The 27,707-nt window shown below is 32.4% G+C and overlaps 1 protein-coding gene across 7 annotated transcripts in view; it reads left to right on the top strand.

Moving 5' to 3' along the window:
* LOC145291555 (protein kinase C iota type-like) overlaps positions 1-27,707 on the top strand; it is a 355,461-nt gene that overhangs the window by 155,239 nt on the left and 172,515 nt on the right. For all 7 annotated transcript variants that reach the window (XM_080137652.1, XM_080137646.1, XM_080137627.1 and 4 more), the window contains exon 2: positions 6,247-6,323. In XM_080137652.1, the coding sequence (XP_079993778.1) occupies positions 6,265-6,323 (59 nt within the window). In that variant the 5' untranslated portion in view covers positions 6,247-6,264. The remainder of the gene's footprint in view (positions 1-6,246; positions 6,324-27,707) is intronic.

The following is a 27,707-nucleotide window of genomic DNA, read 5'->3' as shown; positions in this document are numbered from 1 at the left end:
AAAGAGGTTTGTGTTTACGTTTTTACATAAATATTACGCAAGTATAAATCATGTAGAAAATCTACATAAATATAATTATATGCAATAGTTAACTAAACATAAGAAAACTGAAAAAACTAATAGGGAATTAATTTAAATGAATGTTTAAAAGAATATGCAAATTAGCTAGATCTTTTGCAGATGAATGCAATTCCATGAGCATATATAACAAAGTTGTATTTTCTTGTTAAATAAATAGAAAAAGGGGTTTTAATATGAATATCAATACACACAAAAAAAAGAAAAAAAAAAAAAACAAATTCATAGGAGTATAGATTCTTAAATCATTATGAGGGCTATGACAACAGCATATTCTTTTCATTGTTTTGACTCTCTAGTATATATCCGGCACAGTTAATCAACCCAGAACCACATCACTCTATATAAAAGCATATAAGATATCAACGGATACACACACAAGAGTCAAAACAATGGATAGAATATGCTGTTGTCATAGCCCTAATTATGATAGAGCTGTCGCTCTTTAATCATTGACAAAGTTGTCTTCCTTTAAATAATTGAATTTAAACATCCCAAACGTCTTAATTTGTATTTGAAGTTTTTATTTTCTGTGTTTTTTAAGTTATAAATACACTGAATAAAAAAAAAAAATTAAAATAAACAAAATAATATAGAATATTAACACCAGCCCTATATAATTAATTTTACATAATAGATTTTAAAATAAAACAAATTTCAGGTCCTTTTCAATTTTTGTGAAACTGCTCACATTTACAACCCCCCCCCCCATATGCGTGTTTGAACTAAAGATGAACACATATCTGAAGAAGGGAAATTTTCTCGAAATATCATTAAATATAGAACTTTCATTTGACCGTACTGATGCAAGTAAGAACACAATCCAAGTATAAAAACAATACATGCATATTACATCAATAAAAGGAGAATCTGCATAGCTTATTCGACTGTTAATATCTTGATTTGCTTCAGGTTGTCTGTTACATCTGCATTGTATTGCCTCCTATAAATTTTCTTTATATGCACACTAAACAATGCTTCAAACAAACTAAATCATCTCATATTCAAATTAAAAAGAAAAAATTATGGAGGGGGTGGTTACTGCTTATCAGAGCCAAAAGGCCACTCGAGGATAAAGGTGACCAAAGAGACATCGTGATGATCGATAGTAGGGGAACTTTGGTTGGGTTTAATTATTTAAGATGATTGCTCAACAAGAACCTGTTTACATTAGACTTAAAAATGTTATAGTCAGCTGAGAAGCAATTCCACAGTATTGCGTTCTACAGAGGGGTAGTTTTAGGAAAATTGATCAGTTTTTAGATCTGCTTATGTATTATACCAAATCATGAGAATTTTTTATTTTTTTTACTCCTCTTCACCCCAAATAAAGCAAATTGCCACTGAGACATAAGGAATTACTGTACATTAGGGGTCATTCCTACAGGGACCCTCTAAATAGGGAGTTGAGTATCGAGATGTTGGACATCTGTATGAATAAATCCTATAATAAGAGAGACTGATTTTTTTTTAATGTGACCAAGATGCCATGCCAAACGAAAGCGTGACAGATCGACTTTTTATAGGGATGTGAGAGGACACATTAAAACTATCAAGGACACATTTAAAAATATCAAGAAAAAAAATGTTTTGATAAATCGTAACCGTTACTGAAATCATCAACAAGTGTTGACCTTTGACAAAAACTAATTTGCTTGTGATTTTTTTTTTTTTTTTTTTTTTTTTTGTAACCAAGCAATAAATGTCAACAAGGTGAAATCAATTTTTGCTTTTTCTAGAAATTTCCAAATTGTTTTATATTAGAACAAACAATTCGAAACCGTTTCTTTGAAATTTAAAACTAATAATATATATATTATTTTAATTGGAATTCATTATTGAGATGAGTATAATATTAATTTATTTATTGCGGACTATTATTCTCATCTTTATTAGTTATTGTTTCACAACGTTTCGGCCAACTATTCCTCTGGCCTTCAACAATAAAGATGAGAATAATAGTCCGCAATAAATAAATTAATAATAAAATATATATCATAATATGTGGTGCGTATGTCTGTAAAGAAGTGATGGCGGCGGTACAATGGGTGCCTACGCATATTGTGGGCTTGACAAGCCACTTTCAATTTGTCAGTTTTACTAATATTTTATGCATAAGTGTATATATTTTTTTTATTTTTTATATGTGAAGTAATTAATTTTTTCATGTGGATTAATCTTATATGATAATAATAGTGTGTTTTTTTTTTTTGTTTTTTTTTAACAGTTTACTGCAATTTCATGGTAAATGCAATCATTAGAATCATATTCTTATCCCTTATCTTCTGTATATATTTGAATTCAACTTTAAACTGATCTGGAAAATGAATTCTCAGTTTTTTCAAATTTATAGTGTCAGCACAGGAAATTACCATGACAATAAAGTGTTAAGATTCTTTTAATTTTTTATTATAAAGCTCTATTTGAAAGAAATATCAACCTTTTGTGTGCTCAGCTCTGCTATCTTGATTTGACTGTTCCAATTCACAGAAGTTTATTTTTAATGTTATTGATGCCTATATGTTATAGGTGCCTTAAATAAGTTTCTAGACTTTTTTTTTTTTTATTATGGGTACTTTTATTGATAGTACACACATGAAACTCTACTCCTCTTCAAAGTAATCTCCTCCTACAATGCACTTCTTGTACCATTCCAACAACTTTTGGAAGGCCCCATGGAAGTCCCTTTGTGTGAGTGGGTCAATGACTCTTCTCAGTCTCTTTCATCTTCTCAATTGTCTTATGACAGCAGCCTCTAAGGTTTTCTTTGAGCTTAGGGAATAATCAAAAGTCCCAAGGAGCAAGGTCTGGACTATGAAGAGAGTGAGGAAGTGTCTTGATGCCTATCTTGGTCCAATAGTCTGTGACAAGGATGGAGTTGTGGACTATTGCATTGTCCTGGTGAAAATATCATTGACCTGATTTGAAGAGTACTGGACTCTTCTAATGGAATCTCTTCATGAACTCTCTTAAAACCTCAGCATAGTTATCCTTGATAACTGTCTGCCCAGTGGGAACCCAGTGGGAACCCAGTGCACCTGTCTGGCTTTCTTGGATCTGGGAGAGCCAGCATGCTTCCACTGGGAACTCTTGGTTTCTGGGTCATAGCAGTAGGTCACCAGAGTATCAAAAACTGTGGGATCTGAATTTATCAACTCAACCCTTTCCCTGCTGTGATAACATCTTTCTGATCTTCTTTGAGCACCCTTGGGACAAACTTTGCGCAAATCTTATGCACCTTCAGGCTTTCGCAAATAATTGTGTGTACAGTTCCTACACTGACATCAAACTGTGCATTTATTGTCTCTATAGACACACGACGGTTCTTATCTATGGAATTCTTTATTTAGCCAGTCAACTCTGGTGTTCTGACTTCCTTGCTCCTCCCACACCTCATCATCCCTCATATACTCCCTGCCTTCCTTGAATTTCTTACGCCACTCAAAAACTGATGCTTGATTCATACAAGATGGTCCAAAAGCAGTCTGAAGCATTCCTTGTGTTTCTGTGACATTTTTCCAAGTTTAAAACAGAATAAAAAATAACCCATTTCTTGATGGATTGTAATGTGTGATGAGAAGTGTATCTTCTATGACAACTGGTGACCTTCGGCACATTGGTTGGATGCCGGAGAAGCTCCACAACATTTCCTGAAGCTGAAATTGCACCAAAAAAAGGTTATGGTGACTATTTGGTGATCTGTGGCCAGTCTCATCCCTCACAGCTTCTTGAATCCGGGTGAAATGATTACAGCAGAGAAGTACTGCCGACAAATTGACAAAATGCACCAGAAGCTCCATTTTTCCAAATTTAAAACAGAATTTTATTGCATATTGTTCTTTTAAAATGTCCTCACATCCAGATTGCATAATGTACGTGCCCGAGATTGGTCAATATGAAGGGATTAATTCTCCTCCTTGACAACACTCGGCCGCATGCTGCTCAACTGACCCTGCAGAAGCTGAATAAATTGGGCTACAAGACTCTGCCTCATCTGTCATATTCACCAGACCTCTCGCCCACCAATTATCACTTTATCTCGATAACTTTCTGCATGAAAAATGCTTCAAAAGCCGAGATGATGCTGAATTGGCCTTCAATGACTTCATTGCTTCCAGAACTCCCAATTTCTATGCTAATGGAATAAATAAACTTGTTTCTTGTTGGCAAAAATGTGCCAATTCTAATGGTTCTCATTTCGATTAATAAAATTTATTATGAAAGGAGTTATGATCTTTTGAAGTTGAACATTAAAAACATTATTTTTACACCAACCTAATAGTTTGTGAACAAATAAATACAGGAACTACAATACAATTTTTTTTTTTTTTAAAGGAGGTGGTGTTTGATCAGTACTGAAAATCTATGAGATAAAATACTGTTTTTTTTTTTTTTTTTTTTTTTTTTTTAATCTTCTAAACAATTTAGCATGTTAAATGAAATTCTTGGAAGCAAACTAATGCAGTAATTGCAAGACTTATAAGCAAGAGTTTTCCATCAAAGGACTTAATATTATAATTTTTAAAAATTTTATTTTTAATATAGCTTTAAAGATTAAAAATAAAACTAAGACATATTTATATGAATGACAAATATTTCTGTCCTTATAAATAATAATGTGCTTTTTAAATTCTGAAACTGTTTGAAATACAAGCAACTGTTTTACAAACACAAATCATTTCAATTCAAAAGAAAACTAAAATAGTTTACAATTTTTATTGTATCTATGGAATTTGTTTGTTTCAAATATTTTATATCTTTACCCTCGCCTACTTTCTCACAAAACCACTAGATGTCTAAAGAAATATCTTTTTTTGTTTTGTGAAGAATTTTTAAGGATAAACACAGTGGATAATTTCATGTGTCATTAGTTTTTTTTTTTTTCATGTTAATGTTTTTAACCATTTTATTTTATTTAAATTTTCATGTTTTTGTTTATTTATAGACTTCCCCTCTTCCCATCATGCAATTCAGAAGAATTAAAAATATAAGCTAAATAATTTTCTTACTCTAATAAAGCAAAATTAATAATTTTTCATCTTTCAAAACCAAACAATAAGGATAGTATGTTAGATATAAGAGAGGGCAGTGTGAAGCAATACGAACCCTGATTGGTTGAGCAAGGTCACTAGAAGTTAGAGGATATTTTTGAAATACTTTAGTTAAAACTTTCCCCAAGTGGCTTTTAGTTTTGATAAATGTTGATTCCTTAATAATACAAAAAGTTAGAGAAATGATCTATACAAGTATTCACAGAGAATCCTCCTTATGACCATCTTGATAAAGAAATAATGAAAGTTCATGTTGGTCCCCAAAGACAATAGATATCCACAATTGAAGTGGCTGCACAGGGAGTCTATATAGTGAAGCAAGGGTTGTCCAATCCCTAACTACACCTTTCATGCTTATGTTCAGTGATAAGGAAAAATGTAGGATGACTGGAAATAATACTAGAATAAGCAGAGAAAGACTGGTCTTATATCAGTTTCTTTTTGTTCCTTCTTGATTAATTGCATAATGCGAGCTGCAAAGCTAGTATACTATTAATTCATAGCTAGAAGGATTCATACTTTTCTCAAGGTTATTGAATGAAAATGATATGTTAGCTCCGACAGAACTTGAACCCAGTGTGCCGAGTCCACAGTTTGTGTCTGTAACCACTACACCATACCACATCTACTCATAGCAATATGTGACGATTGTGAAATTGGATAAATTTGAATTTTAAATATCTAGCATTGTTCATAGCAAAGGTGAGGAGCCCAAGTCTAAAATCATTAATTTTTCTGCATTCACAGGACACTCTCGACAACCGCATAAGATTTTTTTTCCCTAGCTAAATCCCTACCATTGAGTTTAGAGTATTTTAAAGTCGACTTACTAGTTGAAGTTTAATTTGTTTAAACAGACTACCCACCTCTGATTTGTAGCTATCAGTTTATTCCCAGCGGAGTTCAACTATGAGTAAGATAACAATGTTAGTCAGTGACATGGTACACATGTGAGAATCCAGATAAAGCCACTAGATGCATAAAGAAATATCTTTTTTTGTTTTATTTTGTGATGAAGTTTTAAGGATGAACACGGTGGATAATTTCATGTGCCGTTAACCATTATTTTTTACCGGTTTTATTTTATTTAAATTTTCCTGTTTTTGTTTGTTTATAGACTTCTCATCTTCCCATCATGCGGTCTTCAGAAGAATTACAGGATGACACAATCCGCATGAAGGTCGGATACAATGGGTAAGTCCAGTCCATTTTCAATTCTATACTTGCAAATACTTCAGTTTAATGAAAACAAGAATAAAGAATTTTACTGGTTAGTAGTAGACCTCTATTCAGTCTCAAGAGACCATGGATATCCCCTATAAGGGTGCCTGCACAGGGAGTCTACTGTGAAGCAAGGATTGCACAATCTCCAACCATACCTATCTTGAACCGGCATTGCTTAAATCTAGTGGTAAAGGAATATCCAGGATGCCTGGGAACAATGCCAGGATAAGCAGAGAGTCCTCTCACATACAGCACTTGGTATTTCTAATTAGTTACCCATTTCATACTGACTTGGCTTAATATTGCTTAACTTCGGTTATCTAACAAGAAACAGTGTGCCAACATGAATATGCCACATTGGTTACTAACTCTTTGGAATAATAAAATCCCACACTGATTCTCCAGGCAGACTTTTAATTGAGTTGTCTTTATCACAAACTAAAATTAAGGTCTTGTTTGAATTGAACAACCTACATTCATATGCAAAAAAGACCTGCAATTATTCTTTATTTACATATGATTATCATGCAACACTTGACTACTAGTGACTAGTGATGAGGCCACCATCATCCACCTTTGCTGAGCAGGCCACATCCATGAAAATGAATCCATCCAGAGTCCTCAAGGTGAGGTTGCCAATGGGACCAGGCCATGAGGAGCCCTGAAAATGCACTATAAAGACCAGCTGAAGTACACCATAAATTTAACCAGCATAGTCTGTTCCCACAAGGACAGGTCTGCTAGGACTTGAAGTATGTGGAGAACAACAACATGTCACAGCATTGTGGACTCTTTTTTGGAGAGAAGAGAAAATGAATAGGCAAGATGAAGAAGATAGCGGCATGAAGAACCTCATCCTTCCCCTACCTTTCCTTGTGAACATTGTTCGCAGTTCTTTCACCAGAGACTGGGTCTTCAAAATAATATCATACATAAAAATTAATGAAGAGTATAGTAGACAAGTGACAGAGACTGATACTTGGAGCCTATGAATTATCATGCAATCAACATGAATAATATCAGAATTACAATTAATATTTTAAGCAGCTTATCACTGCAATGTACTTGAGAAAGAAATATTTATATACTATCAATCTAGAGGTTGTTTGCTTTATACTTATTTAGTACAGTCCCAGGAGGCCTTCTTTTCAAACTGTATTACTGAAAGGAGGAGAGGTATATTTATTGCATGTTGCTTGGGTTCTTTAATGAGCCGCTTTCACGTGTAAGCAAATGTTGACTTTTCTGATTATAAGATCTAAAAGTGTTATAACATAGATTTGCAATGTAGGTTAGTGTGCTGAAGTATTTTGGGAACGATTCTGGTGAGACTCTGATTTCAAATGTGTCGTATATATGTGAAGTAGACGCACTGACATTCACATGTATCAACTCTTCACGTCCTCACCGACACCACCCCAAAATGCACTGACTGAAAATAAGGCTTGTATTCTTGTACTGTACAAAATGAAAAACTTTTGTCTGAATTTATTTTAAAATACTGTAAATAATTACTACCAGTTCTCTTGAGATTTACATCTGGATCACATATAGTTCACTATCTGTTTGTATGATTATGTCTGTAACTAGGTGTATCGATTGGATTATCATCAAACTCACCATCCATGTTTTGTTTTTTTTCATAATTGTTCATGAGTATACCTATTTGTATTTATTTAGTTTTTCATATATAATTAATCAGCAATCATGCATGCAGAAGTTGTTGTTACTTGTGGACATAACACTCCTTGGTAAATACACTAAATATATCTTATATTTCTCTTAGTTTGTCTGTCTGTTCTACTTTTTCTAAGAAACTACTAGGCCATTCTGGCTGAAATTTTGTATGCACCTTTGTTATAAGATTCAACAAACTAAGTATTATGGTATCGGTTCAATGTAAAGTTCAGGATTAATAGGGCTTAGTATTTAATACAAAAAAAAATGACACAAATTTAACCGTATTCAACCATCAATTTGGCATAAAACACTCTGTCAACAGACTACATTTTGCCCATTTTTGACAGACCTATAGTAAAATTTTAATTTTAGAAAATACATGTTTATGATAAACTGGTACCAGTTTTTATGGAAAGCAACCCAGTAGTTGTTTTTATTAAGATCTTCAAATTATAACTTCGAGCCATCATCTTTTTAATTATCAATGTCAATCAGAACCAAAATTGAAAATTTGAGGAACACTTCATTGCCAGTTTTTCAACTGATAATTCCAAATTTTCTTGAAGTGATACTAAAAGGAAATTTTCATCAAACTCAGCAGAACGTCCTGATCCGTCTTCATATTTCCATTTCTGAATTTTGTAAACCATTTTTTACACATTCATCCATTTGGACATTGTTTTGCATAAGTTGAGTGAATATTCTAAGTCGCTTTGGCTGCAGAGTTATCTTTCCTTTGAAACCCGTAAAGCATTATTATATTTTTACCATAGTGTGATTTTACACAATTGTATAAATTTATTTACATCTAGAAAACTGCATAATAAAGAAAAAAAACCTGTATTTAGAAAATAATCTTAATCTTATTAGTGTGTTTAACGATGACAATAGTATTTCAAATGTAAACATGACAGATCAAGGATCTGTTCCATAAACAGATGCCGTTTTAACATCCCAATTATGTTGCTGCAAGAATGAAGAATCAAATGTTTTTATAGCTTACAATTTATTGTAAATGAATTTCAACAGTCTTTTGGTACACTTCTCCATTAGAGATATAGTCATCTCCCCAACCAAGGATATCAAAAGAAGAAAAATGAAATGGTCACTCATTTCGCCTACACTCCAATCTGTGGAACACGATACTGCGAGTCTGTGTTCCAACTGAATGCAGAATGGTCGTCTTCAAGTTCAATGTTAACAAATATTGGGTTGGTTAAAAAGTTAATTTGTTTGTTTTTAGGAGGAACGAACCCAAACATCAAGTTAACAAACATAAACCAATTGATACAACTGATTTTCTACATTCAATTAAAAAATCTTGTGAATGTCTGAGATTTGCTTAGTTGTCAAACAGCAATTTTGTTGGCTTTTTCTTGGTTATTGTACATCATTCTTTGGCCGGCCAGAGGGAGGGGCATTTCTCACTGAAAAAATTCCTTTTGGGAATCTAGCAAATTATTTCTGATATACCTATTCTGTAACCACATTCTCTTCATACACATGGCAAATCTTTATGCAAATTTCTGTTTTTCCTTTTCTGTAGTAAAAAAGGATATTAATTTTTTATGTAAAATAAAATTTTATTAGGTTAAATGTGTCCAAATATATATAATTTTCAATTATTTCAATAATATTTCAAAATATTCAATTAATATTCAAACATTTTCCAAATTAAAATTCAAACAGAACTTAAGAGGTGACCTAATATACTACTAGCAAGAACATTCAACATTGCCTTGGATTAAATGAGTCATCCTATGCTCTTTTGTGTCCAAAATCTATTCAATATTATTGATTTAAACTTTTGCTTTGTGTTTCATACATATGCCTATCCCCCCCCCCTCATCTTTTCGCAGCTTGATGTAGACATTTTCTGGGAAAGTCATAAACAAAAGGAAATAAGAAATAATTGCCTTCTTTTCAATGTATTTATGGAGATATCGACTATATATCATAAAAAAATGCCCCAAACCAAAAATGATCAACGTCTTCTTTACAATCAAAACGCTGTTATATATATAAAGTTGTGTCTGTCTGTCGGTTTATTTGTTTGTTAGAAAAATCGTCCTAGTGATTAGAATATACCCGTTCTTATAGTCACATATACAGTAGCGTCCAAAACTAAGAATCAAAATTTTAAAACCTAATATTTGTTAGAAATAACAACTTTGATAAGCTGAAATTTTGACAACTGGTAGTCGTTATTATTCATAATAACATACTAAAATTTGATTCATTTGCAAAGGATAGAAAAAGAATTATAACAATTATTTATTTTCAAAATAGGAACGTCCAAAAAGTAAGGGACAAAATTGAGCAAAACAATGTAAACAGCAAAAAAAAAAAAAACAATAAAAATACTTGTACAATCAATATTTAGTAAATGAACCCTTGCTCCCAATGATAGCTGCACATCTTCGACTACAAGAATGAATCAGTTCTTGACAATCTTCGATACTAATTTTAGACCATTCTTCTTGAAGCTTCACCCACAAATCCTCCGTGTTAGTTATTTCTTTCCATAACTTTCACTCCTAAGGTCGCTACTGTATATTCTGAAGATACTTGCATGCATAAATCTTCTTCCTGAGATTCTCATAGATGGCTCTACTCTTGATGAGAAATCAACTCTAAAACTTTTTGATCTTCAATAAATGTTACTTTTGTTGATAGTAGGGAAAAAATGAAACAGAGTAATGTGGGATTTGATAATGAAGCAAGGGTTGTCTAATCACTTAACTGTGTCAATGTATTTATGCATTAATTTTAAAATCCTGCTGAGACATCTTCCAAAAATGACATAATTTTTCTTACAATAATAGTGCCAATAGTGAGGAAGGAAAGAAACGCAGTAATGTTGAAATTATAGTGAAGCAAAGGTTGCCCAATCATTAACCAACACACTGTATTTATGTATTAATTTAGAAATCCTAATGATCCATCTTCTAAAAATGATTTAAATTTTCTTAAAATTACGGTAGCCTTGGTAGAAAGAGAAATTATTTCATATATGTTGTACAATACCTGCCGAGAGTATGTTAAATTGTTTCATATATGTATGTAAATTACTCGTCCGAAGGTAGGTAAACATATTTTAAATATGTGTTGTAAATTACCCGTCCCAAAAAGGTAAAATTATTTCATATACATTCTGTAAATTACCTATCCTAGGGAAGGTACAATTATTTCATACATCTGTTATAGCCATCCTAAGGTAGGTAAAATATTCTTTTGCTCAAAATAGCAAATGATACATAGACATTAAAAATTCCTCTCTCCAAAGAATAACAATTATATTCAAAATGAACTTCACTTCAATTTTCTCATTAAATCTTACTTAGAGTTCATATGTAAATTCATTTCTTTTTGCTTTTCACAAAGTGGATCTAAACATTTTCTCATACCTAAGGCTATTCACTATTTCAACAATTCCACTATCAGACCATATATGGAGTATTGTTGTTATATTTGGACTCGTGAATCTCTGTCCCATTTGAGGGTTCTTGATAAGGTGCAGAGATGTATCTGTAATTTAATTGGTCAAACCTTTTCTTTTCTGCAATTTCTCTCTCTCTCTCTCTCTCTCTCTCTCTCTCACTCTCACTCACTCACTCACTCACTCACTCACTCACTCACTCACTCACTCACACACACACACACACACACACACACAGATGTGATGTTGTTAGTGTCAGTCTTTTCTATAAATATTTTCGAGGTATAGCTCATCTTTAGGAGGAAGAAAGTGAAAAAGAATATGTGCCCTCATGTGTGTTTATGCCAGAAGTCAGAAATAGCAATTTTACAGTCAGAACAAGTTTGCATGCTTGTAAATTATTTCTGAAATGTTGGTTGGCATTTGTGTTAGTTATTGTTAAATATTATCAAAAAATTTATCAGTAATATTTATATTATTGTTAGATTGCATAAATTCTTTGTACTCTGACATTTTTGCATCATATCAAGACTTTTTGAAATTTGATGAGATTCTATTCCTACACGCCTGTAAAAATTATGTATTTAAACATATCTTAAAAAAGATTTCCAATCAAATTGTACTTAATTCCTTTTCTTTTCTTTATTTTGGTTGTGTCTTTTTAGATATTTCATAAACAAAATTAAATCTACAGAATAGATGAAGAAAAAAAAACAAAAGTTCGACCTCTGTTTTGGCTGCCTGCTGATTATCTATTATATAAAGGGCAAATGTTCGTATATCCAGCTTAAATTTAAAAAATACACAACTAACACTGACAAAGTTTGTATTTTTTTAATCGGTGTAACCTTGGATGTATAATATTTAAAATGGGACATTCCATACCAAATCATCCAGGCCACTTCACCACCACCCTCAGAATTTTTTTATCCTTTTGACCCGTGTAAGATATACATGAGTTATGATGAACCGCCAAATTTCAGATCCAGCAATCAATGGGAACCCTGTTTTTGAGCCCAGCCAAAATAAGGCCAAGAGGCCGAAAAAGAACTGTTGTGACACGTCATGAAGGGACTACCCATCGTTAGAAAATTGTAAATTTTTTGAATAGTATTTAGTTTCTGGCCTAGAAAATGTTGATTTTTGGATTCCTTGGTCAAAAAACCCTCCTAGGTGCAATTTTCTAGGCCAGAAACTAAATACTTTTAAAAAATTTTGCAATTTTGTCACGATGAGTAGTCTCATACTTTTTCGGCCTCTTGGTCTTATTTTGGTTGGGCTCAAAAACAGGGTTCCCATTGATTGCTGGGTCTGAAATTTGGCAGTTTATCGTAACTTATGTATATCTTATCGGGGTCAAAAGGATAAAAAATTCTGATGGGGTGGGAGGGGAAATTTCGATCTTTTACTGGATGATTTGGTATGGAATGTCCCAAATTAAAGATTCAGTATTTGTTGATCATTTATACCATTTGATGTGGTCAAGTAAAAGTAACTCACACACCTTTTAATGTGTTCTTGTAAAAGTAACTCTGATTTTTTTGACAGTTATTTCCCTTATGCTAACTTGAACTATGTGTGCATATCCAAAGAGAGGGATTAGCTGAATGAAGAAGGGGTGGCTAGAGAAAAACAGAACAAAGAGAAAGAAAGGGTAGGAGTTACACTTATTACACTTTTGCTCCAGGCCTTGCTAGTTATTTATAAATTTTAGTTAAAAATAACATTCTGTAAAGTATTTATACAATTTAAAAAGAAAAAAGTAAAATAAAGATGAAAGTGAAGACTCCTAGACAACACTGGGTAAATACAGTTTGTTGACAATAAAATCGTAACATTTTCCCAATAGGTCAGCAATAATAATGTGTCTCTCATCATGGCGTAACTGTAAAAATAAACTAGGAATGTTGATGCCCTTCCGAAGTTGAGTGTCTGCCCTTCTCTTCTTATAAACGTGGTTTCACTTTGTACGGATTTAGTTTCCTTCAGTTAAACCCCAAAACAAAGAAGGCAAAGATTTTTTACGGAAAAATAATTGGTTGAAAGTGCATGGCTGGTAATACCGACAATTCGGAAATGCCACATAGATGAGCCATAAAGGTCTTCCTTAAAGAGAAAAGGTGAAAGTTCTTGTTTTGGGAGAGAAATTTAAGGTTACGTTCATTAAGATTTGTGATAAGAACACATCTTCTGTCACAGCTTTTATCATGTATATTTTTTTATGCTTATGCAGAATTATTTTTATGTTATTGTCAGAATTTTCTATGTTTATGTAAAACGGCAAAAGGTATCAAAAAGCTAAACCAATGAAATCAGCCAATGTCATTTAAGAAAACATTTCTTTGCTATCATTATTAAAAAAAACAGTAAATATTTGGTGTTTATTTAGACTTGCACTTATATAGGAAAACAGAAATAAAGAAAAACCTTGTCATAGCATGAAGATGTTATATTCCAAAAATTACAAAATTGTTCAAGTTTTTTATTTAAGAAAATAAAATTTTATGATTTTTTAAGTCATTGATGAGTCCTGCTTCTTGAGAGGTTGTTAAGGGGGAGGTAACCAGAGATGGATTTTCAATCAAATAGTAACTGGTTTATCTTGCATTGAGCAAATCATAGAATTTGAAAATCTGATTTTCTTAAATAAAAAAATAATACTTGATCAAATTATGTGATTTTTTGAATATACATTCTTCGTTCCATGATAGGAATATACATCATAAAGATTTTCAGCATTTTCTTTACTTGAAATTTTCATTATAAGTGCAAGTTTAAATAAGCAATGAATATTTATCTTGATTTGAACAAAAAATTTCTAAAGAGAAATATCATGAAAATTTAAAAATATATATATTTTTGTTTGTTAAAAAAATAATAAAATATAATATTTATTCATGAAACTTAGTTTACAATTTTTTTCTTTTACCTAATTTGAATTTTCTGTAACTTTTGTAAAAATTGTCTAATAATTATTCACTGTATTTTTTTTTATTTTTCAATTAATTTTTCATTGAATTCTTTTTATAATAGCAGACATAATATTTTTATTGAAAACATTGGTCAGCGTTTGCATGAAAAAAAAAATCACTAAACTTTTATTTAGCATCTTCCAGCATTTTACGTAAACCATTTTGGAAATTCTGATGGTAGCACAATAATTATTCTGCATAAATACCTTCTTTTTTTTTCTTCTTTTAAAAAAAAAAAAAAAAAGAAGTTTTATTCACTCCAAACAAGGCATATTACCATTGAGATGAGGGCGAGATTTATAAGGAGTGGGACATAGGGTAGCAACATGTTTGTTCAAATTACATTTAAATTTTTGCATGTTGATACTGTTGGGTGAACAGGGAGGGAATTCCAACAGCAAATGTTCTACAGAAAAAAGCTATTAAACTAGAATATTTTTCGGCATCTAGGAATCTCTACAGTGAAGGGGCAAAATTTTGCTCCTAGTTAGGTGGGTTGGAGATATTTTTGTTAAGAGGTGTGGAGTACAATGTAGTAAGTTGATTGGAGGATATTCCATGGCAATACTTATAAAACAAGCACAAGAATGCAGAACTGTGGAGATGCAACAAGGACTGGAACTTGATGGACAATGCGGGACCTAATTGGGTTAATAGTAAAGTAGTACTAACAAAGATGTGCAGGGTTAGATGGGACATATCATGGACAACAGTAAAGCATTAAATTTTGAATAAATAATTTATTTGGTGTTATTCAGTAGTAACAATTTTCTAGTATTATTCACTATGTAATATAAGATTTAAAATTAATGCTGATGCTTAATACCTTTTCGAGTGAATTAATTTAAAAAAATATTTTATTTGAATAAAATTGAAGTGAAAGCTTTGAGTGGAAACTGAAGGAAAAAAAAAACAAAAAAAAACTTTCACCTTTTACAGTAGAACTCCAGGATACGATGGCCCTAGGATACGTTTTTTTCAGGTTATGATGTGGAATACAATGTTTTTCCAGACCCTGGTTGCGGTATTTGCCACACCTTACGGTGTTATTTATAATGAAAAATACAAGATTTTACAATTCCAGTATATTTTAAGTACTCTTGCAGCATTTGACCCAGATCTTTGCAATTTTGCGTAAATTATGGCTCAGGCTCAACCGGCAATCACCAAATTAAACTGAGTGTTTCTGTGAAAGCAGACAACTTTCGAATTGGAAGAAATTGAAAAAAAAAAAGCAAAAAAAAAACAAACTTTTCTTTCAAACTCGAAAAAGATAATGGCAGGCACGGGAATGAATTTATGCTCTATAGAAAAAGAAATGCAAACACTGGAGCAGACAATCTCTTACTGTCAGAAGAAACTGCTATCAACCGAATTGAGGTGCAAGACTTGTACACAATTATAAAGATTATTTATTTGTGGGTGTATGAAATCGTTACCCTGAAGAACATGCACAGGGAATGCGGTATTGTTTTGGAACACACATATAAAGACTGGAAGAACTTTATCAGAAATTTGCCAGGAGTATTTCCTTAAAAATCCCTGCCAGATCAAAGGCCCAGAGTACACAGTCGAAATAGACACCTCTCTTCAACAAAAGGAAACATAATGTTGGGAGAATCCTGGAACCGATGACAAGAAGGGTTTCTTAGTGACCGTACCAAACCTTCCTTCCAATAATAAACAAATATATTCTGCCGGAGACTGTGGTCGTATCGGACAGTTGGAAGGCCTATAACAAATTTAGCGGAGAAGGATTCCACTACCTGATTGTGAATCATAGTTTGCATTTTGTAGACCTCGTGATGAAGGCAACAACGAATCACTTTGAAATGGTTGTGGAAGGAAGTAAAACAGCAAAACAAGAAAGAATGTGGACCCAACCGGGAACTTCTAGGTGCATATCTAATTGAATTTATGTGGAAACAAAAATTTGGAAACTATCCTTTTGCCTCCATCATAAATCATATTTCTGAAAGTTACCCAGTTGGGGAATTTCCTTCCATTTCCTCTATCCCATCTCCTCCCCATTTGCCATCGATGGCCGATCAACTGTTGACCGAAGTAAAGATTTCTGATATGTTCATCTCTAGAAAGTTCTTTCACCACAAATAACCAGCTGTGAAAAAAAAAACAAAAAAACATTTGTTGACAAAAATAATTGTAAGTTTTTTTTGAAAAAATTTGTTTTTTCTGTACTGTTACCTAACAATTTATGGTTTTCATATATTTCTTATAAAAAAAGTAACTTCTGTTGACAAAAAAAACAAACCGTTTGCTGCAAATTTTCTTTAAAAAAATTCAAAGATGTAAGTTTTCTTGAAAAACAAACTTTACTATCACCTAAAATTTGCGATTAAAAATAAACAAACTCGTGTTTTCTTTAAAAAAAAAAAACCCCAACTTATTGTTGATAAACAACTTGCAAAAAAAATAAAGTAAATAATACAAAATGCAACTTTTCTTGAAAAACAAAAAAATATATTCACAGTACGTTTTTGTTATTTTTTATTTATTGTATTTCTATTTTTTTCCTGATTGTTTTTGAAATACATCTGTGTTTGTTACTTAGCTCAGATTAATCTGATGACTGCCGGTCGAACCTGAGCTATAATTGACGAGAAATTCCGAGGATTCGGGCCAAATTCTGCAAGAGTACATTTTATTGTGTAAATATTTTCTGGAGATACCTGATGTCTTTCTTGAAAAACAAAAAATAAATAAAAAATATATCTCTAGGTGGTTGTGTGAATCTGTAAAGAATTTAATTCTTGCTTCTCTTTTCCTGTCTAGTATTTGATTAGCAATGTTTCTAACAAAAGGGGAAGAATTGCTGTTTTCTAGGTACGATTCTATAAAGCTCATTATCGTTGGTTGGGTTTTGACCTTGAAGTAATTTTTCAGCTTTTTACATCAAGTGGCTTCATGCCTTGTCTGAAGCGATTTCCATTAAAAAAATTAATAAAACTTTCCTGCCAGACACTAGACTAAGAGCTCTCCAAAACACATTACATTTTGCATATAGCTTTTCTAGATTTTTTATGCTTTACTATTTCAACAGAATGAACTTGGGTTGTAATGTAACAAAAACTAACAAAAAAAAATACAAAACTGATGAAATTTATCTAATTATCAATGTCTAATCTGATCAAGTGTTGCTAGCATTCTAGTTACTCTGCTTTGATTCATTTCACAACTTGCTAACAAAACCATCAACAAACGGTGACCGTAATTTACATCGTTCCACTAGCTAATGTCTACCATTGATTTTTATGAAGTGTAAAATGTGCCAAGAACAGTAAGGCTCCTTTGAATTATTAAATTTGTTGATGTTTTTTTTTTTGTGTGTGTTATTGAGTAGACAAGTATTTAAAACTTTTCTAACAATATTAGTTTATTCACTAGGTGTATCAGAATTTTTGTAGGAATTTTTGACACCCCTAACACGAAACTGCGAATAAAATATAAAAAACTCGTAATTTCTGTTTTAAAAGTGGGTTGTTTATTTTCTTTATGGATTATACTTCCAAAATAAACTATTAAAGTTGTATAAAAAGTAATAGAAATATTATTTTTTAAAAAACAGTAATGAAATTAATTGAATTTTACGAGTTCAGTATTTTTCAATTTTTAAACTTTAAAAATCTATCAAAATTTTTCTATAGATTCTATTTTTACGATATTTTCAGGGTTTTTTTGTGAAATTTTATGCTCTTTCCAATAAACCGAATATAATATTTTAGACAAACCTTTTTTTTTTAATTCATGCCCCCCCCCCATTTTGAAATGTCTGTTAAAAAGTAAATAATTAATTTATGTGGCAAAGTTTTATATATCGCAAATTGAAGATAAAAGATCAATAAATAATATATTCAAATTTAAAACAAAAAAAAAAACAAACAAAGTTTTTTTGGAAATTTACCTGTAAAGTCCGAAGTCTAAAACCTTTTTTTTCTTTTTTTAAAACCACATTGTTTTTATTTTTTGTTTTGTTTTTTAAATGAAACCTTGGTCCTTGCCCTTTAATTGAAAAAAAAGAAAAAAATAGGGTTTGAATTACATTTTTCGAGTAGTTATAAGCTTAGAAAGACAGGAGGTCGAATTATTCAATATTTTTCACGAAGTTTCTGGCACATCTATTGATTCACTAAAGATTCTGTAGAATAGAGAAACTTGGTCACAACTTTTAAAAAAATATTATGTAAGTTTAATTTGAAAATTTAGAAAACTAATAATGTTATATATTTTTTCCTTTTGTTTTTGTTAAGACTTTCATTGTAAAAACAATATATTCATAGAAGACATGGTGTTTTTTTTTTTTTTTTTCCATTTTGTTGTTGGTATTAACCCAAGGAGTTGACCCCTTGTAGAGAAAGAAATATACACGTTCGATGTTGCTGATGGTTGATGTGCAGTCTGAATTGATGTGTATTTATATGATTCATGTGAATTCAGAGAAAAAACAAACACTAAGTCTTTTATGAGTATGTTGTTTTTACAACAAAAGTCTTAGAAACCAAAAGCCTGGTCAGTACCAGATGGGTGACCAATTTGGGAATTCCAGATGCTATATGCAGGAGAATGTCGACACCTCCCTGCAAGAGTTGCAAAAACCTAACGTTGCCATCTCCCCTAATGAAGATATACATGCGACTGCGGACCACTTGTGAATTTCATACTCCCATGGAACTTCCTCCTGTAGAGGAAGCCAGTTAAACCCACATAGAGTTAATGCTGTTTCTATTAGAAATCAACAAAAAAGAAACAATTTGAATCATTTAATAAAACAACTGAATTATATTATACAATCTTTTTTCTAAATTTTCAAATTAAATTCTGTAGATTGTTTTTACGAAGGACATTTCAAAAGTAATGTCTCTTATTTTTATTTTGCCAAAGTGGATCAGAAAAGGTTGCAAATTCCATTGTTATGCCTGAAGTGATGCATTCATTACTTGAAAGTTTCATCTGTTGTAGATATTGATGGTGTGAGGCTAAAAAAAAAAAAAAAAAAAAGCAACCCCTGTCATGGACGTGCGTCAGAAGTAGTAATGCACTGTTGAATTCCTGGGAAAAGTGTATTAAGAATAGTGGTTACTGTGTAGAAAAATAAAATCTGGAGCACACAGGGTCGCTTGTTTTAATGATACCACTCCAGTCTTTGAAGCTCTTTAACTGTTTGAGTTAAAAAAAAAAAAAAAAAAAAAAAATAGGAGATTTTACTTTTGGAACGACCCTCATAATATTCTTTGAGTGTGCCTAAGAATGGCAACAAAGCATACTAAAAAATCTTGGATGATTACTATTGCAATTAGTATTAGGTCAAATCTCAGTTTGACTTAGCTATTGATATATGAACATTGTTATGTAGTGTTTTCCACATACGAGCTTATAGATAAGTATTGGTATGAAATTTAAAAACAAAAAAGTTATCACAGAAAATTTCAATTCACTGTATTTTTTAAAATTTTTATTTAACTCTGTCCAGCTGTTTTTTTTTTTTTTTTTTTTTTTTTTTACTAGGGGGTCAAGGCTCATAGGCCACATGACAGTAAGGGTTAAATGAGTTTATGTCAGATGGATGATGAGATAAACACGGAGTGTCAGGGAATATATTGGCAGTGGGTATAGCTAGACGAGTTTTTGTTGTGAACGTTTTACAGGGTGAAGCTACAAGCTAAGTTGAACACCTGCCATGAAAATAATGATAGAGCAGAGATAAATTTGTAACATTTTTTTTTTTTCTTTTTACAAAGGCATCACCACTTATCAAGGCCAAGAGGCCCCTCGAGGATAAGGGTTAAAGAGTGTACAGTAGATAATTGGACAATAAAGTAATCGTTAGTAATTGAAAATTCGGTAAATTTGTTAACTGATATGGAACGGCTCATCAGATACTTGTTTACGTTAGACTTGAAGACAACCATATTGTAGTCAGCTGGAAAGCAGGAAAATGGGAGACAATTCCATAGGCGTGCAGTTCTAAGAAACAAGCTTTGTTCATGGAATCTACGCTTAGGTTTAGGCACAGATAAAAAGTGTGGGAAGTTAGTGATAGTGTTTTCTGCTAGACGGGTGTTTCTTGTGAAAGTTTGGCGAGGGGGGACCATAGATTGGAGCTTAGATGAGCACTTACCATGAAAATAACGATAAAGCAGAGACAAACTCGCAACATCTCTTCTGTGAGAAAGAGGTTGCAGGGAAGAGAAAAGGACACCCCCCTATGAGGCTATGAAGTCTGTGAGAAAGCAGCAGTAGATGTTGCATACTAAATTTTGAAGCAAGTTTTGTTCTAAGAAATGACTCCTATTTTATTTTTTGTTGAGTGATATGTTTTAGACAACCTTTGACCTGCAATCACTAAACATTGTATATTTGAATGTATTTAAACCTATTTCATAGACCACATTAGCAACCGTTACACTATTCATATACATACTTTTGCATAATATTGTAAAGTTTTCAAATTGTTTCTAAAAGCAATTGTTATACCTGTATCTAAATTAATTTTCAATCAAACCAATGTTTTAGTTCAGAAAATTTATATTCAAATGAGAGATGTCTGTCTGTAGCCACTAACTATTTGAGTTTTGGCAAAGCTACTAAATCTCTTTTCTTACTATCCTCAGGAAAGTAAATAGCTGAAAAACCAATGCCCTTATAACAAAACCTGGTCTAGTTGACAGCCAAAGAATGAATAATTTTATTTCTTGATTACTATATATCTGTGTTAAAACCGATCAAGAAAATATAAACTTTGTGGGTCTTTGGTAAGTAGTTTTAAACTTTTAGCTAGACATACAAACATACACATAAACTGTCCTTTATACAATAAATATTGTTATGGGTGGCTGTTTTTGAAGAATAATGAGTGAACTATCACCACCTCTTGATCTTAAGATTTCAACTATTGTTAAAATGTAATGTGGCCATTACTTTTTAACTGTGTCGTTACACATCAAACCTCTCAGACCCACACACCGTCTGACACCATTGCAAAGAAACAAACAAATAAAGGAAAGAAATAAAAATCCATTTCAGCATTTTTTTTAAAAACTGCAACTGAAATGCATTTATTTGTGGTTCTTCCAAAAGAACGCTTTTCATTATCTTATAAAAGTCTTTTCACACACACGTGCTTTTTAAGTCTTTCTCCTTGTTACTTCATGCTGGCTGTTAGCCAGCGCTTTCTTGCCTTCGACATCACACGGATATCTTTCCTTTTATTGTGACACAAGGTTGTGCACACTTGCTTATTTGGATACATGCTTTACCTGCTGTTAATATTTTTGCTAGACAGCTATCCTTCAGCTGCTGCTGATTTTTTTCACGCGCGTCCATGCATGCTCTGTTACAAAAAGATCCCAAATTACGCTGATTTTCAAAATGTGAGCAAATTTCAATCATTTTAAGATCCCTTCCAATGTTATTGTAAACACTATTTTCACACAGTTTTCACCATTACAATATATTCAAAAATTGTTTTGCTGTATTTTAGAGTTTAGTCTTCCCCACTTACTAAACAGCTCAAATGTGCGTTAATATTCTAAACCCTTCCTGGGATGGTATTCCAGTTAAGTGTATGTATGTATGTATGTATGTATGTATGTATGTATGTATGTATGTATGTGTATATATTTCTTCTAGACAAATATATTTCTGATAAGCTTTATTGGTTAATCTCAATAAAAAAAATTAACAATAATTTGTAATAAAATACCGATGTAATAATCTAGAATATAGTCATGGAAGTTAAAGTCACAGAAAATTTTTAAAACAAAGAGATGCTTATAGATAGATATAGAGAAATATAGACTCCTATCCATTCTCTGTGAATGTCTAAGATGAGGATTAAGGGACAACTCAATCAAGATCCACTCGAAGATGCACACAGACACTGGTGTGGCTGCCCCATACCCAACGTTATAATCTTCAAAAGAAGAAAATTAAAGAGAAACTGGAATTTTAGGAATATCGCCATAGAGATATCAATCATACTAGTTATTATAGGTGCCACAGGGCTTATGAAGAAGAACCTGAAGTCCTACTTAACTAATATTCCTGGTGAACCAAGTGTACAAGAGATCCAGACAATTGCACTTAAGGGAACAACGAGGATACTAAAAAGAGCTCTCGGTTGGTTTCAATAAAAAGCAGGGCAATGTTGGCAGCTGGTTTGGCTTCCCCATACCCAGCATTACAATCTTCAAAGAAAGGAAATTAAAAAAAAAAAAATGAAATAGAGCTTAAAAAAAAAAAAAATCTGGTGAATATTCCCAGTATCGTAGTGTTCGTCTCCTCTCTGTTATTAGCAAAGTTAAAGAAAGGTTGGTCAATAGAAGCTTTTTCATTTTCTAGAAAATCTGGGATTCTTTTAGTGATGTTCGGTACACGTTTCATAGTTTTCATTCAACTGTTGATCTTTTAAATGTTTTGACTGAATGGATCTGTCAGTTTATGGATAATTTGAAAGAGGGGAAGGCTCATTGCACTTGACATTTCGAAGGTATTTGATGGAGTGTGGCATTCTGGTATTTTACACAAACTTCAGGATTTTGGTATTAATGGTAAGGTTCTTGACATTATAAGGTGTTTTCTTTCTGATCGAAGCTTGCAAGTAACTCTCTTCATTCTCTTTTCCTATCCATGTTGATGTTCTTCAAGGCTCTATTTTAGGCCTAACACTGTATTTTCTTTATATAATTTACCTTTCCAGAGAATATTATCCAGAATATCAACATATATATTGATTATACCACTCTTTATTTTTGGCATTCCCCATTAAATTTATTTATTACAGGGTGGAACAAAAAATGTGTCGCTCTAAAGAAAGCAATACTACAGCTTTATTTCAAAACTTTTATTGAACAAAATCAATTCCGATGTTATGTCGTGGAGCTGACATCTATTCAATGTAGTCACCTTCAGTCTCAATCACCGCCTCGATACGGGTCCAGAACTGGGAGCATGCGCCGGCGAGATCTCAGTGAATACTCAGCTAATCGTGGTGATCAGGCTGGCTTTGGTGTTGTGAGAGGTCATGTTGGTGATGTTCTCGACGTATGATCAAATGAAGTAGTCCAGCGGGATCAGGTTGGAGGAGGAGAGGAGGCCAGTGAGAGAAGGGTATAAAGTTGTAGCATTCCTTTTGAAGCCAAACCTGGGTCTCTTTGGACTTGTGGACCAGTGCCGAGTGTTGCTGCCACATCCAGGCTCTGCCAGCTGTCACCTGATTACACCAGATCATAATCAGCACATCCAGGTACATTTTGGTGTTGTCTTTCAAGCCGACTTTGAAGATGTGAGGTGGCATGATGTAGTCCTCACTTGAAACCACACCAAAGACCATAATCGTGGCTGGAAACTTCATTGAGCTATGCTCTGAAGCGTTGAACTGTCCGAATTTGCATATTGAGGGTGTTGGCAACGGTCCTGTTGTCATAACTTGGATCGCTAGAGAGCATGAGTTGTACAGTGGTGTATCTTCAATCTAGCTTGGCACTTTCAGACATGATAGAAGTCTACTATCGCCTTGGGATTTGTGCACAACCGGTTTTCATCAAATGGAAATAGAATCATGTCATCTTTTCTAGGGTGACAATTTTCTCATTTCAGCCTGTACAATATCATTTGATTATTAAATTATTAATCGAACCAAATTTTTATAAAGCTATAGCTAATTTATAATGTAATGTTTTAATTTCTATGTATAAAATTGTTGAATGCAGAATTTTGTGATGTCTGAAGCTAACTCCTTGATTGCATGCTCCAAAGACTGAAATATAAGTCCTAGTATCGAGAAATATGAGAAATTAAGGTAATTTGAATATGATATTATACTGCACACCGTCTTCCCTCCAATTTGAATACTTGGGGCCACTGACTAGTAGCTCTCTGGATGGTTCTGATTAAGCTTCTGACATAAATAATTTCCAGAACTTTCAATCTTTTTATATATGAAGGCTTGCTAAGAATTTTAAAGCCAGCAATAACTTTTTATTCAACAGTTTGAATGCTTCCAAATTCTTTTCAAATTTCAAAGTATCACAATATTTTTACAACTATTAACAAAAGATTCAAATGGCTGACTTGTTTACGAAGAAACAAAAATGTCTTGCAGTTGATCTAATTTCGTAATCAAATTAGCTATTTTTAAATAGCTATTTTTGGTACTTTACACTATTGTATTTTTTATTTCAAAAGCAAAAAGTGAGCGTCTTAAATTCCTTTCGAATGGCGAAGTGTCTTTTTTTAAAACTATTAACAAAAGATTAAAATGGATGACTTGTTTATGAAGAAAACAAAATGCATTGTGGTTGATGTAATTTAGTAATTAAATTATATATTTTTTTAATAGTTAATTTTGGTACTTTATGCAATGTCATTTTTGATTTTCATTAATTGATTAATAGTAAAAAAAAAAAAAAAAAAAAAAATGAAAATAACATGCAAGCCATATACAGGCAAGAAACGCATGCGCCCAGACACTAGAAGTTGTCAGTGTTGTATGGTCTTCCATAATTATAAAAGTTTGCATTTCATAAATAATTACGTGTAGAAACTAAATGTAAATTCACAGTTGGGAAAATGTCTTGAACTATTTTCAAATTCTCTACTCAACATCATCTCTAGTTTTTTTTTTTTTTTGTTGTTTTTTTTTGTTGTTTTTTTTTTGTTTTTTGTTTTTTCAAAAAGAGATTAAAATAAAATTTACTTCAGTTTTGTTGGATTTTGTCAACGTAAATTCTCGCTGTTTGATTTTTGAATGATGGTTTGCTTTGGAAAACTTCCGTTTGTCCTTGTTAACAGTAGACAATCCCTCTTGTTTACCTGGCTATAAAATCAATCAAAGCTTGCATTGTATAATTTAGGTCAATAATTTATGACTAAACTCTGTATTATTATTGTTGTATTTGCCTTGCATGATAGGAAGGGCTAAGAACAACTCTAAGAATCAGAGGAAAACGAATATCCATAAACTACTCTCTCTCTCTCTCTCTCTCTCTCTCTCTCTCTCTCTCTAAACAAAAGAATAAATTGCTGCATTTAAGTTATACTGTTCGGATTGATATATTTACTGGCAAAAGTATCTAGCATTATCATCAGCATCATCATATTCAGTTTCTGGCATGTTTTAAACTTTAAAAAAAATTTAATTGGTCCCTGATAAAGGAGTGATTGGACCTAGTAATTCACTTCCATTCGTCTGTTTGTTCGCACTTTTCCCAATAAGTACACCTTGGATTTTTTAAAATTTTGCACAAGCATTAGTCATGGTGAAAATAAATTTTTGCCAGAACAGATTTTCCATGATAATTGGTTGTGCCCCTCCCCCTCCCCCAGGGGACATTATAGAGATAAAATTACCCTCAACTCATTCACTCCTGGAAGGAAACCCCACATGCTTGGTTTGTTTTTACTCTTATTCACCCCAATTAAGGCACTGTACTACTTGGATGTAAGAGGCTACTATTTGGGATCAAATTTACAGAGGCACTATATAGGAAATTCACATTAGACTTAAACTTCTGCATGTCAGTACAATCAGAGAAGCAGGAAACCGAGAGGGAAATTCCAATGTCTATCAGTCTGAGGGATAAAACTATCAGAGTAGAAGGCTTTCCAGTATCTAGGGATATCTACAGTGAAAGGATCGGATTTTGTTGCTTGTCTGGTTAGTAAGGATTATGTCAAGGGGGCACAAGTACTAAGAGTTCATCAGAACACATTCTATTAGAATACTTGTAAAACAGGCATAAAGATGCAATGGGACAGGAGTTGAAGTTTTGTTGATAATGCAGGAGCTATTAGGTTACACTCTACTTTTTGGACCTTTTCTAAGAGGGAGAAACTTTACTTTCTGTCTTTTCTTTAAAAGACACTTCAGTACTTATGCTACATGTGGATCATGCTGAAATAGTAAGATTATTATTTAGAAACCCATTCTTAACATGAGGAGGAGGGACTTTATTTTAAACTATTTTGTACTGTTACTTAACAATTTGATAAACAAGATACTGTAAAAATTACATTTAAATTGAAAATCCTTTCTAAAAAAAAAAAGCACAGTCTGTATTCTGCATAAGTACCAACATTACGGTAAATGAGATAAAATTCTCTTCCTGATGCCAACTCATGGAGATGATGGAGACCAGTATTTTTATTGAGACAATCTTTTGGTGATTATCCCCCAAGGCTGAAGAGCATCTCACTTACCTTTTATTAAATTCTCATATAGTAAAACCAAGAATAAAATAAGAGATAATTGATGTTGCCAGTCTGTCGAGGAAATGATCTCTGACATTTTTTAAATTTAATTTTTTAAAAGGAAGTATTTCTATCTGAAGCCTTACAAATTAAAAAGTTAACAAAAAAAAATCTATTATTCTTAATACATACTAGCAGACCGCACAGCATTGCCCGATCATAATATACACTTAAATATGATAGTTTAATTTATGCAGATTATGTATTTATTATTATAGAGACAATTCTCTATCGATTATTATATTGTACCTAATATATGGTAGTGAGATCAAAACCAAAAATATATAAATGACTTGGGTGCCATCAGTTAGAATCGAAACCAAAACATATATATATATAAAGTGAAAGTGTGTGTCTGTGTACATTTCCCTACACAATAACTCTGTCGATTTTCAGTCTACAAACTCGAAATAATATTCATAATATACAGGGTAGTGAGATTTAGGAAAATCTTTATAATCAGTTTTCGGCCAGAAATTTGGCTGTTAAGGGTTCAAAGTTCAACGATTTGATCTTTGAGAACTCTACCAAACTCCTCGGCCAATTTTAGGTCTAAACACTTGAAATTTTAGATATAGGTTCCTTAGACAGGGATCTAACTTAATAACTTGATTTGTGCCCAAAATAATAAATGTTAAGGTGTCATAATAGGGGTCAAAGTTAAAAATATTTGACCTCTGCGGTCTCTACCAAAATTACTCAGACAATTTCTGGTCTAAACATTTGAAATTTGACATAAAGGGTATTCAGAGATAGGGTAAGCTTTTTAATCGGTTTGGGTCGAAAATTTGAGCTACAAATATATAAATCTATGTATGTTTGCATGTCTTTCTAAAACTTGCGACGGATTTTCATAAGATCGGTATCATTTTGAAGCTCGACCCTTCAGGCAACAAATACCGAAAAATTGGCTAAAAACATTAATGTCTTCACCCTCAACTGGGCACTTTTCTACAGGGAGGAGTCGCTTTTTTCACCAATATTTTTGAAAGTCAT

The sequence above is a fragment of the Euprymna scolopes genome, chromosome 2 (genome assembly GCF_053919585.1).
Source record: "Euprymna scolopes isolate OS-2025 chromosome 2, ASM5391958v1, whole genome shotgun sequence".
Classification (NCBI taxonomy): Eukaryota; Metazoa; Mollusca; class Cephalopoda; order Sepiida; family Sepiolidae; genus Euprymna; species Euprymna scolopes.
The sequence above is the reverse complement of the archived record's forward strand: the minus strand, read 5'-3'. Positions and strand labels throughout refer to the sequence as shown.